The sequence below is a fragment of the Azolla caroliniana genome, unplaced genomic scaffold (genome assembly GCF_043228905.1).
Source record: "Azolla caroliniana isolate FFs.n. ecotype wild unplaced genomic scaffold, voAzoCaro1.0.p SCAF_1, whole genome shotgun sequence".
In the NCBI taxonomy this organism is placed as follows: Eukaryota; Viridiplantae; Streptophyta; class Polypodiopsida; order Salviniales; family Salviniaceae; genus Azolla; species Azolla caroliniana.
In genome coordinates this window covers 5,463,808-5,478,430 of record NW_028230436.1, presented here as the reverse complement: position 1 = coordinate 5,478,430, position 14,623 = coordinate 5,463,808, and the positions used below count along the sequence as shown (strand labels likewise).

The following is a 14,623-nucleotide window of genomic DNA, read 5'->3' as shown; positions in this document are numbered from 1 at the left end:
AAGTAAATTAATTTAGAACAATCTCATGCTTGATATAATTTTTCTTGACCATCAACAACCTATTCCTATGTAAATGCACATCATCACATTGGATTATGAATTGTAATTGGATTGCTATTGGTGCATGATCAAAAAGTTGTTGAGAAGAGTGGTCAATTCATAGATCACAATGACATTTTGCATATTGAGTGGAGTTTATAGTGAATCATCTATCAAATTTAATATAGTAACTCTTTCTCTATTTATAGTTAACTTGACGCAGCTATATCTACCTCTGCAATGAGGCATTCAATGCCTTGTTTTATATGATTCTAGAATACACAAAATTTGAATAACCATCCACGTGTACTTCTTAGTCTCTGAGTTCTTATTCGATAACAAGTCATGCAATAAAATAAATAATGCTATGAGAAAACTAAAATATGTTCATTTGTTTTTGTGAGCAACAACAATATAGTAGTTTGATTTATTCCATGGATACAATTATGATTTACTCAATACAATTAGGATGATGTTGTATTCTGGGAATGATCATGTGTAAAATGAGAGTATATTCTATGTAATAAAAAAGTTCCCCATTTAGTCACTCCAAATATCATGCCAATGGTGGAATTTCAAATAGTGGTGGTTATCATCAAGGCATTGACGAGTGGAATAAACAAGTTGGCCACAATCTTCTCCTTCCATCTTGATGGATATATGTTGTGCTAAATTTGTAGTGATTAGTGTGTGGCATTGAGGTTGTTGGGTGTCATTGTTGTTTGTCGTTCGTAATATAATGGCACCCTCACATGCACTTTTTGCAGTATCCCTAGGTTTGACTGTTGTGAGTGGTAATAAAGATGATGTTTTGCCTTCATGTGAATCATGTTCCTTATAATCGCCACAAGAGTTATGTGCATTTATTGAAGCATCTTGTGTTTCCAGTGCATGTTTAAACCTGCCCATGCTTTGTTGCTTGTTTATATGTATTTGTTCTTCATGTTGCTTTGTGGATATGATGTTGTTCAATTCTTTCTTTAAGTGCAAAACCTGGCACATGCATGGAAAATTGTCAACAAACAAAAGTATAATCGTCGATACTCTAATCGGTAAACATTATACCTATACAAATCATTAACTTAAAACTGTTTGTTAGTTTTTTAAAAAGGACATCAACACAATAATATATCGTACGAATTTATATTCTAAAAGATCAGCCACTTAGGAGAAACTTTAAAACTTGTCATACTGACATAACTCTTTCAAGTGTGGTCCTAAAGGTTGTTCCTATAAATGTTTTATTTGCCAATGACATAAAGTTTTGAAGAGAATACATTCAAAGCAAACCAACTTCGTGATTTACAAGTTCTATCCAATAAAAAAATGGACATATATATTCGAATAAGGAGGGTAATACAAAGGGAACTCTTGATTAATGCAATTAGCATGCTCTTGAATGAAAGTACAAGTCGAAACTTAATAAATCATATGCTTTGAATACATGGTCAAATGTTGAAAACGTAAGTCTTATGTTCAATGCTCACCTTGAAAGACCCTCTAGAGTCCAAATATCAAGATTATGTTATTATCAACATACAAAAATTGCAAAAACTGGTTCATGGATACAACACATGGATTTCAGTTTGACATTCATGGATACAACACATGGATATCAATTTGACATTCATGGATACAACATATGTGAACAAAATTGTCTCCGATTTTTTGTAGCATTTATAAAAGAAAACAAACCTTTGCTACATATTTGATTGAGATGTGTTTCATAATTGGACACCACCTATAAAGTGGAAATTGCTTTTCCTAAAAACAAAGTAGAATAGTTATTCTCCACTTTGAAAGACATCAAGAGCAAACTTGTTCCTTGAGCTTGGAGACCAAATTCAAGTGGTCCCAAATATAATAATGTACAGGTTTCTCCTCCTTTCTACTTTTCTTTCCAATATCTACTATAATCATGCTTCTTAGATTCTTATGCATCACACAAGTAGGACAGGACTCGCCCAATCACATTGTATAGTGACTTGGACATATGTGTTCAAGGTGGACCATGGACCATTGTTCTTTAACCAAATACTTTATACTGGAGAAGCAAAACCCTACACATGAATTTCACATTTTCTATGTGATTGGATATGGAGACCTGATCATTCTTTTCTTTGCACGATGTGGGTAGATATGAAATCATAGTGCACTACCAATGCACACGTTAAAGATTAATGTACATTGTGTATGACAAATGCCAATGATTTTGCTAATTACAAATCTAGAAGGATTGTAGCATTCTATCACATGGATACAAGTCTAGTGCATAGTAATGAATTTCTCTACGTGAGTTGCTCATAATAATGAACATGTAATGCTAATATTTAGAATGATAAAATGAATCGATCATCTTTATATAAGAATTGATCATGTCATGACCAATAATAAATACAATCAATTTGGATGAGCCCCTTATAAACAAGAACAATTCCAAGATAGCCTCACACTTGATAGGTGCAATGGTTACCTCCTATTGGTAAGTACCATGATGTGTATGTTGCCTGTACGGTGTTGTAGCCCATGCACTACATGTTTGATCTACATGCCTTTGTAATACCTCTAGAGTGCATTTTGTATGAAACACAAGAATTAGATTTATGAGGAATGAGAACAAGACCTCATCTTGGAGCTTTTGTTTTTCCAAAGTCGCAACATCATAGAGGGATTTGAGAACAATATAGTCACGCTCCAATTGCTTGCTCCTTGAACGAGCACGACGATTTTGGAACCAAATGGCAACTTGGCGAGGTTGCAACCCTAGTTGTTGAGCAATTTGCACCTTTCTCTCTGGCTCTAACTTCTTTTCTTCCTTAAAGCTACTTTCCAAAATTCGTACTTGGTCCACTCCTAATCGCCTCTTTTTACTAGACGCTCCCTCATCCTCCTCCATCATCATCATCATGACCCTTCTATCATACTCATATATTGTTTGGTGTGGATGACCATGATTTAATGTTGAACCTAATTGCATCATTTCTCCATTGGATGTGTTACCTATGAAATGTATGCCCATCTCATTAAAACCAAGTTACACAAGTGCATTCAATCAATCAAGAAATTTTCGCTAGTATCCAATTTCTCAAATAAAGTCTCAAAGACAAGGCAAGGATTATTGTGTGTGTGTGAGGTATCACATTCTCCAAAGAGTCATACAGATGTCACATTTACTTTAATAGGATGTTGCATACTTTAGTATTCCAACATATCCAAGTTGGTCATTTGCATATGAGATCATGGCTATCAATAAATATTTAGTATGTGATTTACGTCCTTTTAATCACACAAGGAATATATATTGAGCACATGTGAGAACTATAAAACAAAGCCTTAATCTATGTGAGACTTGTTATGCTTCGATTAAGATATGCATGCATGATCTCAAGTTCCCAATTATTTTTTGCTCAAATTGCATTAATAGATACCAAATCGTCATGTCTTGACAAAATCATAACTTACAATCTCACAAGTTTCTAGCCTTTTAGTTTGGTTACAAAACTTACAAACATGTGTGTGTGTGTGTTGGAGGGGGCCTGGTGAACCTTATATCAACCACGAAAAATGAGATTGATTTAATATATAATAAACTAAAGCTAATAAATATATGGTTGTAGAACATGGAGTTCTTTGTTTGGAATCTCAAACTAAAAATCATGAGGCAAATTGATAGTGCAATGGTGATCAAATTAGAATAGAAGTTACCTGTTGGAGGAGGACGAAGAGGTGGTAAGGACATAGGAGAGATTTGTGGAAGATCAAGAACATTAGAGAATGTATTTGCCATTAGTAAAGGGAGGGAGAGAGAGAGAGAGAGAGAGAGAGAGAGAGAGAGAGAGAGATGGTCGTCAGTAGGTTCAATGTGATATACTTCAATAGTTTGCCAATGCCACCATCTCCTATTTTTATCGAGCCTAGTGCATCTATATATACATCTCACGAATTAGAGAGAGAGAGACAGAAATAAGAGAGTGCCCGTTGTTGGAGATTAATACTCTCTCTCTCTCTCTCTCTCTCTCTATTGTAATTAGCTTACCTTATTACTAAGTTGTTACTCTACAAGCCATTATACTATGTCTTGGGTTCGAAACCCAATTATACTCACCTCTCTATTATATACTCCATACATATCTCTCAATTCTCATTCTCACTCTCTCTCTCTCTCAATCGTAATTAGCTTACCCTATTGGTAAGTTGTTACCTTACAAGTCATTATGTCTTGGGTTCGAAACCCAATTTTACTCACCTCTCTATTGTATACGCCATACATATCTCTTAATTCACTAGATGCCACTGTGGAATGTAGGGGTTGAACCCATGAGTGGTCTGGTCTCCATTGGGCAACCTTACCAACTGAGCTACATCCATCTGAGCTCTCTCTCTCTCTCTCTCTCTCTCTCTCTCTCTCTCTCTCTCTCTCTCTCTCTCTCCCTCTCTCTCTCTACTCTCTCTCTCAATATCACACTTGGAATATCACGTCTGACTTTCTCTTTCTCTTTTTCTCTCTTTACTTCTAATAAAAATTGCAAGTCATCAACCTCACACAAAGTTCATATAGATGCAATATACGAAGACTTGGTTTGAAAGATGGATGCATTCCATTTGCTTCATGATGCCTTAAAAGATTCCTCGATAAATGTATTTTTTTGCAGCACAAATGTATCATGGCTTAGGAGAGATATGGAGTCTCATGTTTCATATATTATATCACTTGTGTTGCAACAAACTGCAAAAACTATCTTCTTATCTAGATGGTTAAATTATAGATTTGTACACACTATAGCCCATCTGTTTGTCCATAATATGTTCCATGACTTCCATAAGACTTAGCTCAAATTCTCTTTGGTCTAAGACATGAGGTTGGGACAAAAATATGGAGACTGGTTGATTACAAGTTTGTGAATATGCGTATCAGACTTGGCTACAATGTGGTTCTTTCGATTACGTTCTTGTGGGCTTCTCCCATGTCAATCCAAATTTATCCTAGTATCCAATTCTTGCAATCACAATTTAATATAGTATATTCAAAATCTATATTTAAGAGTTTATAGTAGAGATTGGTCAATGAAATATTCTCTAAGTCCAAATGACCTCCTTTTACAAGGAATTTGCGCTCTCCCTCTCTAGTTGGGATGTCAATGCACATATTTCAAAACACTTGAGAAGCCAGAAAGGTGATTACCATCAACCTAAAAAAAATCATTTGACTATCACTATTCACTACATCCACCAATAGATTGTCATCTTCAAGCATTATGAATTACCTAATACCCATACAATTTTGTTATAATATGAACAAATACCTTTCACACAACACTACCATCAATTTGACATGGTTTGAGATTTCACGTAACAATTGCATCATATTGGAAACCTCAAGATGATATAAATAAAACCTTAACAAGGAGTTTCGTAATATTTGAGCAAAATAATTCATGGATTGTTTATTAAACTACTATACTATTGGAAAATGGTAGAGACAACCTGACCATAAGAAGTTGTGAGTGGTGACATCCACTATCATAGGCAAAAACTCATATTTATGCATTATGTGCATCCAATCTAGTGTATTCTAGGTTAACCTATATTGTGATAATTGGAAAGTATGACCAAGTTTATTTCCATGATTCCACTTATGCAAATCTCTTTGCAAAACCTTCATCTCTAGCAAGCACGCAAATCTAGGGCATCCACCATAGAATGAACAAACTTTGATTGGTCTACTTCACAACAAACTTTAAAATTCCTCATCAACAACTATCGTTATTCATACCAAAGAGAAGAGGACAATTCCATAATAATCTTTGGTCCCATATTAGTTGTCCTTCATATAATATGTTGACCAAAAGTACCTCTTATCATAACTCCTGTTTGATAAAAATCTCAAATAAACATCAAATTGATTGAATAATTGAGGATTTATCCCTATATAACATAGTTGTTAACCCTTCACAGAATGTAATGGATTGTGCATTTTTGGATGCTTATGCTCAACTGCTCATAAAATACCCCGTTGACTAGAAATCAAAGCACCCATAGCTTATGCAATTTAGAACAACAACAAATCCATTATACATTCCATGTTGGCATCGTTATTCATTGTTAATTGTGTTAGATCTCCAATTCTCCCTCTTCTTTAATATTAATGTTTCTAACTAATTCTCAAAAAAGTACATAAAGTTATGAGGAGGACAAGATGATTTTGGATTAGATGGGAACTCAATTGAATGTTATATTTGTTTGTGTCTATTCTTTAAGGTAGATTTACTCACCCTTCATTGTTAAAAATGTGAACCTCTTAATGAAGATATTTGGATATCCCAACAGGTCATTCCTCCGCAATCCACTAAATTGTTCTATGTTTCTCTCCTACTCTATTTGAGCCCACTCGGTAAGTATATTGTGACTGTTTCTAATATATTACTCATGGCCTTTGCTCCTTTAGCTTGATTGTTCACCTCCATTGCCTCCTTGCCCATAATGCCCTCACCTTGACATTATTTGTGAGGTTTATGTTGATGTATTGAAAGTTCATCTATCCTTTCAAGGGGATGGTTGTCAACATTTATAACCTTTGTAGGCATTTGCAATAAAATCTATGAGTGTGGTGAAATGGAATAAATCCCATGATTACTTATCCTCAAGCATGTCATTTCCTCTCAATATTCTAAAGAATACACATTTGATATATCCATTTTCATACAATATTGAATGCCATGAAGTCTCACCACAAACATAGTTAAACACACCCTTGTATAATCCCATGAGTCATAAATCCAACCCAAGTGCATCCATTCAAATAGATGAATAAACACAACAGCTTGTCATGAATGGGAATTGCCTTTATACCACTTAGCCATACAATACACGACCATGATCAATATTGTCCTCGAGAGGTCAGAAACATGAACCTTGGACCCAAACATAACACGAGAGTCTCATCTACTTCTGAAAACTTACAACACCTGGCCATGATCAATATTGTCCTCCAAAGGTCAGAAACACAAACCTTGGACCCAAACATGACACAAGGGTTTCATCTGTTTGTGAAGACGGTGTATTCACATATGGCTCAAGAATTTTTCTAAGGCTTTTCCTTGTGCTTAAGTGGAGAATGTACTTCCCTTAACAACAAGAATGGTATGTCCAAGTTGGAGAAGTGAGGTTGATGCATGTTGGCAGAGAAGCATTGTCAATTGAAGCTTCTGAAACTAAGAAAGATATTCAAATGTCAGAGGAAAGGATTCTTGGTAAACACTTTTAAAAATTATCTTGGTAATATAATCGGTATTAACTTTTACATTTCTTCCTAGTGATAAGCCTAGGATTTCAAAACCAGCAATACTTAATACAACAGTACTAGGTGACATCCATCAACCATCATCTTTTTTATCTCTCAATAGAGGTTCCATCAGAGTTGAGCTCCTGCCCTTTGGTTTAAAACCCATTCATCCGCTTTTATAAAGAATAATAAACCTTCCTATATATGTTTTAATCTTGATCTTTCACACTTTGGATCACCTCGAGGTTTGTCATCTCCAGCAATGTATGCCAACATTCAATTGAAATAACAGACAAAAAATTGAAGCTGGTGAATATTTAGACTGACTTCTTTTGGCAAGGAGCAATGAAGAATATGAACAAATTCTAATGCATTATTAACTAACTTTTTTCAAACATCCATGTAAAGGTGCACCAATCGCAACGATGACAAGGGAAGTTCGGCCCTCCATTCCTTTTGTTTTCTTGTCAATACTCGGCCTTTTCCTGCTTGTTCTCGATTAGCCCTCACATTAGCAAGCTTCCATATGGATTTATCAGATTCGGCTTCAAAAGACTCTAATGTGAGAATGTTGTCTTTTAACACCTCTCCACGGGTAGCATCAGTTTTCTCTACATATCTCACAAACATTGGAAGGTCTTTGAACCTTTCAAGCTGGCCAGGAATCTCCACTACCCTCTCAGCTCCAGGAGATGAGACCTATACAAGAAACAAAACAGGACATGACATGTTGATGCACAATACATAAGCATTGCCTTTATATCTATAAGTAAATATATAATTTACAATTATATACAACTAAATGCATTAGTACATGATGGTGTAGTGGTAAGCCTTTGGTCACGCTTATGCTTTGTTGTCTTCTCTGATTAAGAATTCACGTCTACAGTGATGGCTAGCTCAATCATGTTTCTTTTTACTTTAGCAAACAACGAGATTGGATACCAAGCATAATGCATACACGATGTTTTAATACATCCATACAATAAATGAACTGCATGAACATGTTTTGGTGTTCTAACATATTTCATAATGATGTAGTGGGTAAAGCATATGGTAAGTAACATTTTATGGTTATGGGTTACAATCTAGACTCTGCAATGACAGGCTATTTCTCCAAACCATGGGTAATAAACCAACAAATTAGCCTTTAGGTCTCTGCATGTTAGCCAAAGAAATACATGAGATATATTACCTCTATTGCCAAATTGTCCGGAAGGGTTCCATTTTGACCCGCCTCCTCCAAACGCTTCCCATATATACCCGAAAAGCTTTCAATCTCGACCATCGTTGGGGATCCATACCTGCACAAAAGTAGTAGCATAAGTCGAAAAGAGATCTATAGGATTCTAAGGTGTGTGCTGTGTCCTGTGTGTTATGTGCGGAGTGGGGTGGGGTGTGTTCAAGAATATGTGAAAACAAGAATAATGAGGTTGTGATGCTTTGGACATTTTTTTAAAACCTTTTTAGCATTATTCTCACGAGAAATTTTTACCTATCCGATAACTTGTCGAGCCGCACGAATACACAACCTCTAAGGGACACCTTGAATGCATATAAAGAGAAATTACTTCCAAATTCTTCCAAGACTTCTTTGGCAATCGCCAATGCCTTCTCTCCCCATTGTGTCTGACCTAGGTTCACTCCACCCCCATCTCCTCCATCACCAAGCTGAAAGCAATTCACTCACTGAACTGTTATGCCTAATGAACATATAAAACTTATACAAAAGCTTTATTGCATTGACTAAGGTAGACCTAGCCATGCTTCTGTAAAAGCGATTTTCCTATCTTAAAAAATAATCAACCAAATGAAACTATGATAACATCCAAATTTACACCTAATTTGAGCTATTGCTATTCCATCATCCCTTTGAACTTCCTTCTGTTGACCTAATGTCCAAAACATTTACTCTTGCTCAAATTCGAGGACATTCTCATAAACTTTGATAAGTTTAAACATATATTTTGAGCATTAGATCTATGCTTGGCAATGGCTATTCTAATAAATCTCACTTCATCATGCTGAAGACTCTTTTGTTCATAGTTCCGAGATAAATGTGAGAGTTATTATTTATCATCAGTTTTTTCAATTCCCTGTTGGCAAAAAAACATAGAATATGGAAGAATGAGGCATACATGGATTTCACCATCCCCTTCTCCCTCTTCTTCAAGCATATCATCAATAAAATCATCATCCTCATAGTCATCATCACCATCTTCAAATTCTGCAAATTCAGAAAAAAACTAATGCTTAGAAATTTAATCATCCTTAATCCATTATGGAAGTTTATCATCAACACCAAATTAGTATCACCATATTCACCCTTAATCAGCTGAAAACTCTACATAAACACGTCCCCATCATCATATTCACTCTAGGCCAGCTATGCAAACACAGTATCAATATTAATATGTTCACAATCTTCAAAATACTATCATTATCATCACTGCCACCACCACAATCAACTCTGCAAACTCACCATCACCAGCATTAATCTCATAATCAATTATCATTGCCATGTTCATCACCTTCAAACTCAGTTTTATCCTATATGGCTGCACCATAATCATTTTTAATTGACTCTGCGAACTCCACATCATCAACACTACCATTGTCACCATCGTCAAACTCGTAATCATTTTATTTTTGCCATGTTCATCATCTTCAAACTCATTGTTCTCATAAATCGCACATCCATATTCACTCTGAATCGACTCTGTAAAATCATCTTTATCACAACCACAACCATCTTCACCATCTTTGAACTCGTCATTATCCTCACAACCTTTGAATTTGTATCATAATCACCAACACCTTCAAACTTATCATTATAACCAAAAGCATATCCACAGTTAATCAACCCTGCGAACTCATCAATGTCACTGTAATTTTCATCATGATCCCCACTCCAATTATACATATTCAAAACACATTCTCGTTGTTGAACTTCTCGCTTAATCAACCATATTTCTGAAAGTAGAGCTTCATCTTATCATCTATCTTATTTCCAACAATTGCCAATGCTACTTTGCATCATAAAAAAACTCATTTTTAGTCTCTCTCATTCATTGCACAATCAATTATTCATCAAATTCAATAGTCTTATCTCCAAAACTTGGAAAATGTCCTTATCCAATTGTTAGTAGAGTGCATTTAATCATAAATGTATTGATTTTATCTACAACAATTAGAAATTATGTCATTTCTTTATATGGCATTGCTAGATCGAATCAATATATGACATTGCTAGGTAGCTTCATCTTTGAATCAATATAAGGCATAGCTAGATCAAATCCTCATTGACTCCACATAATAATAATGAAATGATCAAAAAAGATAATGGCATTTACCTTCATCATCACCATCACTCTCAAAGTCCACGTCAGTATCTTGTTCTGAATCCTCTGCACCTTCATCAAAGCATTCATCTGATTCAACATTAATATCCTCAAGTTCTTGATCCACCATAGCTGTCATATTTTTGCGACGAGCCCTAGTCACTCCTTGGGAAGAAGAAGATGATGATGTTGTTGATGATGATGATGATAAGGGAGACCTCTTCGCCATAGCTTTTGAAACATCTTTGTGAGGTGAATTCTTTGAAACACCATTGAAAGAAGAAGAGGAGGAGGAAGAGGAGGAGGAAGAAGACCCCTTGGCTTTGGTTTGGACTGAACCTCTCTTTCTACTAACCTTCCCTTTCTCTGAGGAAGATTTAGGGTTAGTATTAGCATTAGGGTTGGAAATACTCTGTCTTATCAGACTACAAACTGAGCTGTGAAAGCTTCTCGTGGATCTAGCTGATGAGAAAGGCTCTGACGTCCCTATTTTCAAGCTTTTCCATGAATAGCCCAACGGAGGAGGAAGAGGACATTGGACACCAGTTGTTTTGTGAAGAGAAGAAGAGGATCCTATGTTATAGCAGAGATAATTAGGGTTTCCTCTGAGAGGATGAGTAATGGCTATTGTGATTGCACAGCTATTGCTGCTTATAGACCTGTACATCTTCATGGATAGGTATGGTCGCTCTCTGTTTTTCTGGTTTTCTGGTGGTCTCCTTAGCCAGATGGAAGTTGTATGGTGAAGAGGGGTTTAGGGTTTAATGGTGAGAGACCACAATTTAGTAACTACATAAATTTAGGGTTTAATGGCCCTCCATAAATTCTTCAAAACTTCTTGGTCGCATAATGCATTCTTGTCGAGACATTCTATGGTTGTCTCGGGGTGTCCGCGTGCCCTAGTGTTCTTCAAAACTTCTCATTGGGACATTCTATGGTTGTCTTTGAGACTCATTGCCCTAGTGTTTTTTTAACACGACTCTAGTCCTGAATAGCACCATAGGATGTAGCATAACCATAACATGGATGATGGATGTTAGGGCCACTTCAATGATTCCAAAGGTTTGCAAGTGTCTAAGACTTCTAGCACATTTGACCATTGGAATGTGTTGTAGTCTATAACCCTTCTTATAATGTCATTTGTTGGTGGGAAGAAGATGTCGAGTTTCATGTTACCCTTCATATTGGTATATGTGTAACGTCATGCTCCAACCATCATTGATGGTGTTACGATGAACATTCTACTGGGGTAATGTCACATCATACTCCAACTATAGTGGGTTCTTGGCTCGTATGAGTTTTCAAGATTGTTCTAAAACTCCTTCATAATAGCAATTGATGTTGTCATTTAACTAAAGAAACATGATATTGAACTCATACTCGAATGATCGTTAAGCACATTAAGAGGAGGGTTATAGGTCCATGTGTATTGTTCTAATAATGGTCACATTTGACATAGAAATGTCAAACATATGCATTTGATTAGTTATAAACTGTTGGGATATAATAGCAATTATATTATGGATCATACTAATCATGAGCATATGAATAAGAGATTAAGGAAAATAATAGATGAAGGATGCTTAACCATGCCAACCGCTCTCGATCGAGGGATAGACATAAAATACAATCCATGCCCCATACTTCTAAATAGAACCTTATGTTGTGCCTTATATTAGAGATTAGGTACTAAAGTAAGCATAAAATAAGGAAATATCAATGATAGATCTAGAAAGAATAGAGAGAAAAAGAGAGAAAGAAGGGTGCCGATCCACCCGACCACCCCCGAGCGAAGGGATCGAGACGGACTCGAGCCTCGATCGGCGTCCCATACCACCGCCTTGGCGTCGAGTCGTACCTGGACGATAGCGCGCTTGCTACAAGAGTCGTTCCACTCACGGACAGAGTCTCGACGTAGTCAATGCATGCCCAAATGAGGGTAGCTAGGCCTCTTATTTATAGTAATTCTCAAGGCCCCCAGCCATGTTCACACTTGGCCTCATGGGTTGTCTCAATCCCGAGGATTAAAAGTAATCCTCCCCTTCTTTAGACTCTTTGTTTAACCCTCACACTTATCCACGTGTATAGAATACTACGACAATTCTCACCACGGGATATTATATGGTCATGCCCGTAACATACTCCCCCTCTTTAAAACATTGCACTCTTGCAATGGAAAGTTAGGGAAGTTAGTTCTTAGAGTCGTTTCGCGTTCCCATGTGGCATCTTTGATTGATTTATCCATCCATTTTATTTTAAATTCTCGGATTTCCTTAGCACGTAATTTTTTTGTTTTAACATCGAGAATTCTTTCTGGTACATGTGGTTTAGAAGATAAATCTTCAGAAGTAACCAGAGTTTCAGTTGTAACTGTATTGTCGCCAGAACCTAGAAGTTCTTTTAGACGACTTACATGAAAGACTGGATGGATTCCAACACCATCGGGAAGAGCGAGACGATAGGCTGATGATCCAATGCGTTTGAGGACTGTAAAAGGTCCACAAAACCGTGGGGCTAACTTAGCGCACTTACCCGTAGACAATGTCTTAGAATTGTGAGGTACACGTAAAAATACCTTTTGTCCAGGGCTGAATACACGAGGTTGCCTGTGATGATCGGCATAAAAACGCGCTCTATCTTGAGCTGTTTTTATATTATCCCGTGCAATATGCAACATATCTTGCATATCCCGAAGAAAGTTTTGCGTACTTCGCAACTCATCATGATGTATATTAACATCAATCGGGGCTCGTGGCTGAAATCCATACATCAACATAAAAGGACTATATCCCGTCGACGTATGCTTGGAGCTGTTATAAGCAAACTCCAAAATTGGGAGGTAACGTTCCCATTTTGTTGGTTTTGCACCAACGTATGCTCGAAGCATGTCCTCAATAATTTGATTTACTCGTTCTGTCTGTCCATCGGATTGAGGATGATCCATGGAGCTCATGCTCAACGTAGTTTCTAACTTCTTAAAGACTTGCGTCCAGAAGTCACTAGTAAACTTCGGATCTCGGTCACTCACGATATCCATCGGTAACCCGTAAAAACGAAATAACTCATCAACAAATTGGTAAGCCAATTCAGGAGCTGTTACCGTGGTTTTAGTAGCAATAAATCTGGCCATTTTAGTTAGTCTGTCAACCACAACCCATATGGCATCATGACCTTTTTGGGTGCGAGGAAGGCTAACAATAAAATCCATGGATATACTTTCCCACTTATTATTGGGAATGTCCAAGGGATGTAAAAGTCCTGCGGCTTTAAGTCGCTCGGCTTTGTTAACCTGACATTGGTGACATTTAGTCACATAGCTATGTATGTCAGGACGCATCTTAGGCCAATAAAATTGAGTGGAGATGAGAACGAGTGTACGATGTATTCCAGGGTGCCCTGCTGAGGGTGCATCATGGCATTCAAAAAGAATTCTCTTTTTGACCTCAGGTAAATCTGGAACACAAACCTTCCCATTACGGTAGAGCAGACCGTTAGCAATGTGGAAGTATTCCTTCGAGGGTGTGGTGGTGTCTGTTCCAGACTCGACTCTTGCCCAGTATTTTGCAAAATAATTGTCATCAGGATACTTTCCCGTAACACCTTACATGTTGAATAACGGATCTAAATAAGAGAGCTTAGCCTCACCAATAGAGTTTCAACAACGTCTTAATATGTCCTAATGAAGGGGTTAACTAGTTCCCTCGTGTAGCTCAACATCTAAGGTTCCCAAACCACCACATGTCATATGTCCATATGGGTTTGTCCCAAGTCCTAGGAGACATGGTTTCCTAATTGTCACACCCTTTTTTCCATAAAAAACATCCTCCATTGGTAATAAAATTAAAGTAAGCAATATACATATGGCAATTGTTACGAGCATAATCGTAGTTCTCTAACCGTAAGGTCAATATATGTACGCTAATTCATTGGGAATGGAAGTTATGGATTGAGTTATTCTCAA

General features: G+C 36.7%; 2 protein-coding genes across 2 annotated transcripts; both read right to left on the bottom strand.

The window, feature by feature from the left end:
• Window positions 1-407: 407 nt before the first annotated feature.
• Window positions 408-3,939, bottom strand: LOC147868585 (uncharacterized). Its single transcript, XM_087321103.1, has 3 exons — window positions 3,745-3,939; window positions 2,663-3,039; window positions 408-1,032 (listed from the first exon to the last, which is right to left on the bottom strand). Exons 1-3 carry the CDS (start codon window positions 3,824-3,826, stop codon window positions 580-582), a joined length of 912 nt encoding a protein of 303 aa, XP_087177229.1. The 5' UTR covers window positions 3,827-3,939; the 3' UTR covers window positions 408-579.
• Window positions 3,940-7,410: 3,471 nt separating this feature from the next.
• LOC147868584 (uncharacterized) lies at window positions 7,411-11,441 on the bottom strand. The gene is made up of 5 exons (XM_087321095.1): window positions 10,675-11,441; window positions 9,460-9,548; window positions 8,817-8,992; window positions 8,517-8,625; window positions 7,411-8,020 (listed from the first exon to the last, which is right to left on the bottom strand). The coding sequence occupies exons 1-5, from the start codon at window positions 11,333-11,335 to the stop codon at window positions 7,712-7,714; spliced, it is 1,344 nt and encodes a 447-aa protein (XP_087177221.1). The 5' UTR covers window positions 11,336-11,441; the 3' UTR covers window positions 7,411-7,711.
• Window positions 11,442-14,623: the final 3,182 nt, after the last annotated feature.

Coding starts and splice junctions, on each gene's coding strand:
- LOC147868585 (XM_087321103.1), bottom strand. CDS start 3,826: ATGGCAAATACATTCTCTAATGTTCTTGATCTTCCACAAATCTCTCCT. Junction 3,040..3,744: donor TCTTCGTCCTCCTCCAACAG/GTAACTTCTATT, acceptor TACATTTCATAG/GTAACACATCCAATGGAGAA. Junction 1,033..2,662: donor AACAAAAGCTCCAAGATGAG/GTCTTGTTCTCA, acceptor TGCATGTGCCAG/GTTTTGCACTTAAAGAAAGA.
- LOC147868584 (XM_087321095.1), bottom strand. CDS start 11,335: ATGAAGATGTACAGGTCTATAAGCAGCAATAGCTGTGCAATCACAATA. Junction 8,626..8,816: donor CTCGACAAGTTATCGGATAG/GTAAAAATTTCT, acceptor ACTTTTGTGCAG/GTATGGATCCCCAACGATGG. Junction 8,021..8,516: donor CGGACAATTTGGCAATAGAG/GTAATATATCTC, acceptor TTTCTTGTATAG/GTCTCATCTCCTGGAGCTGA.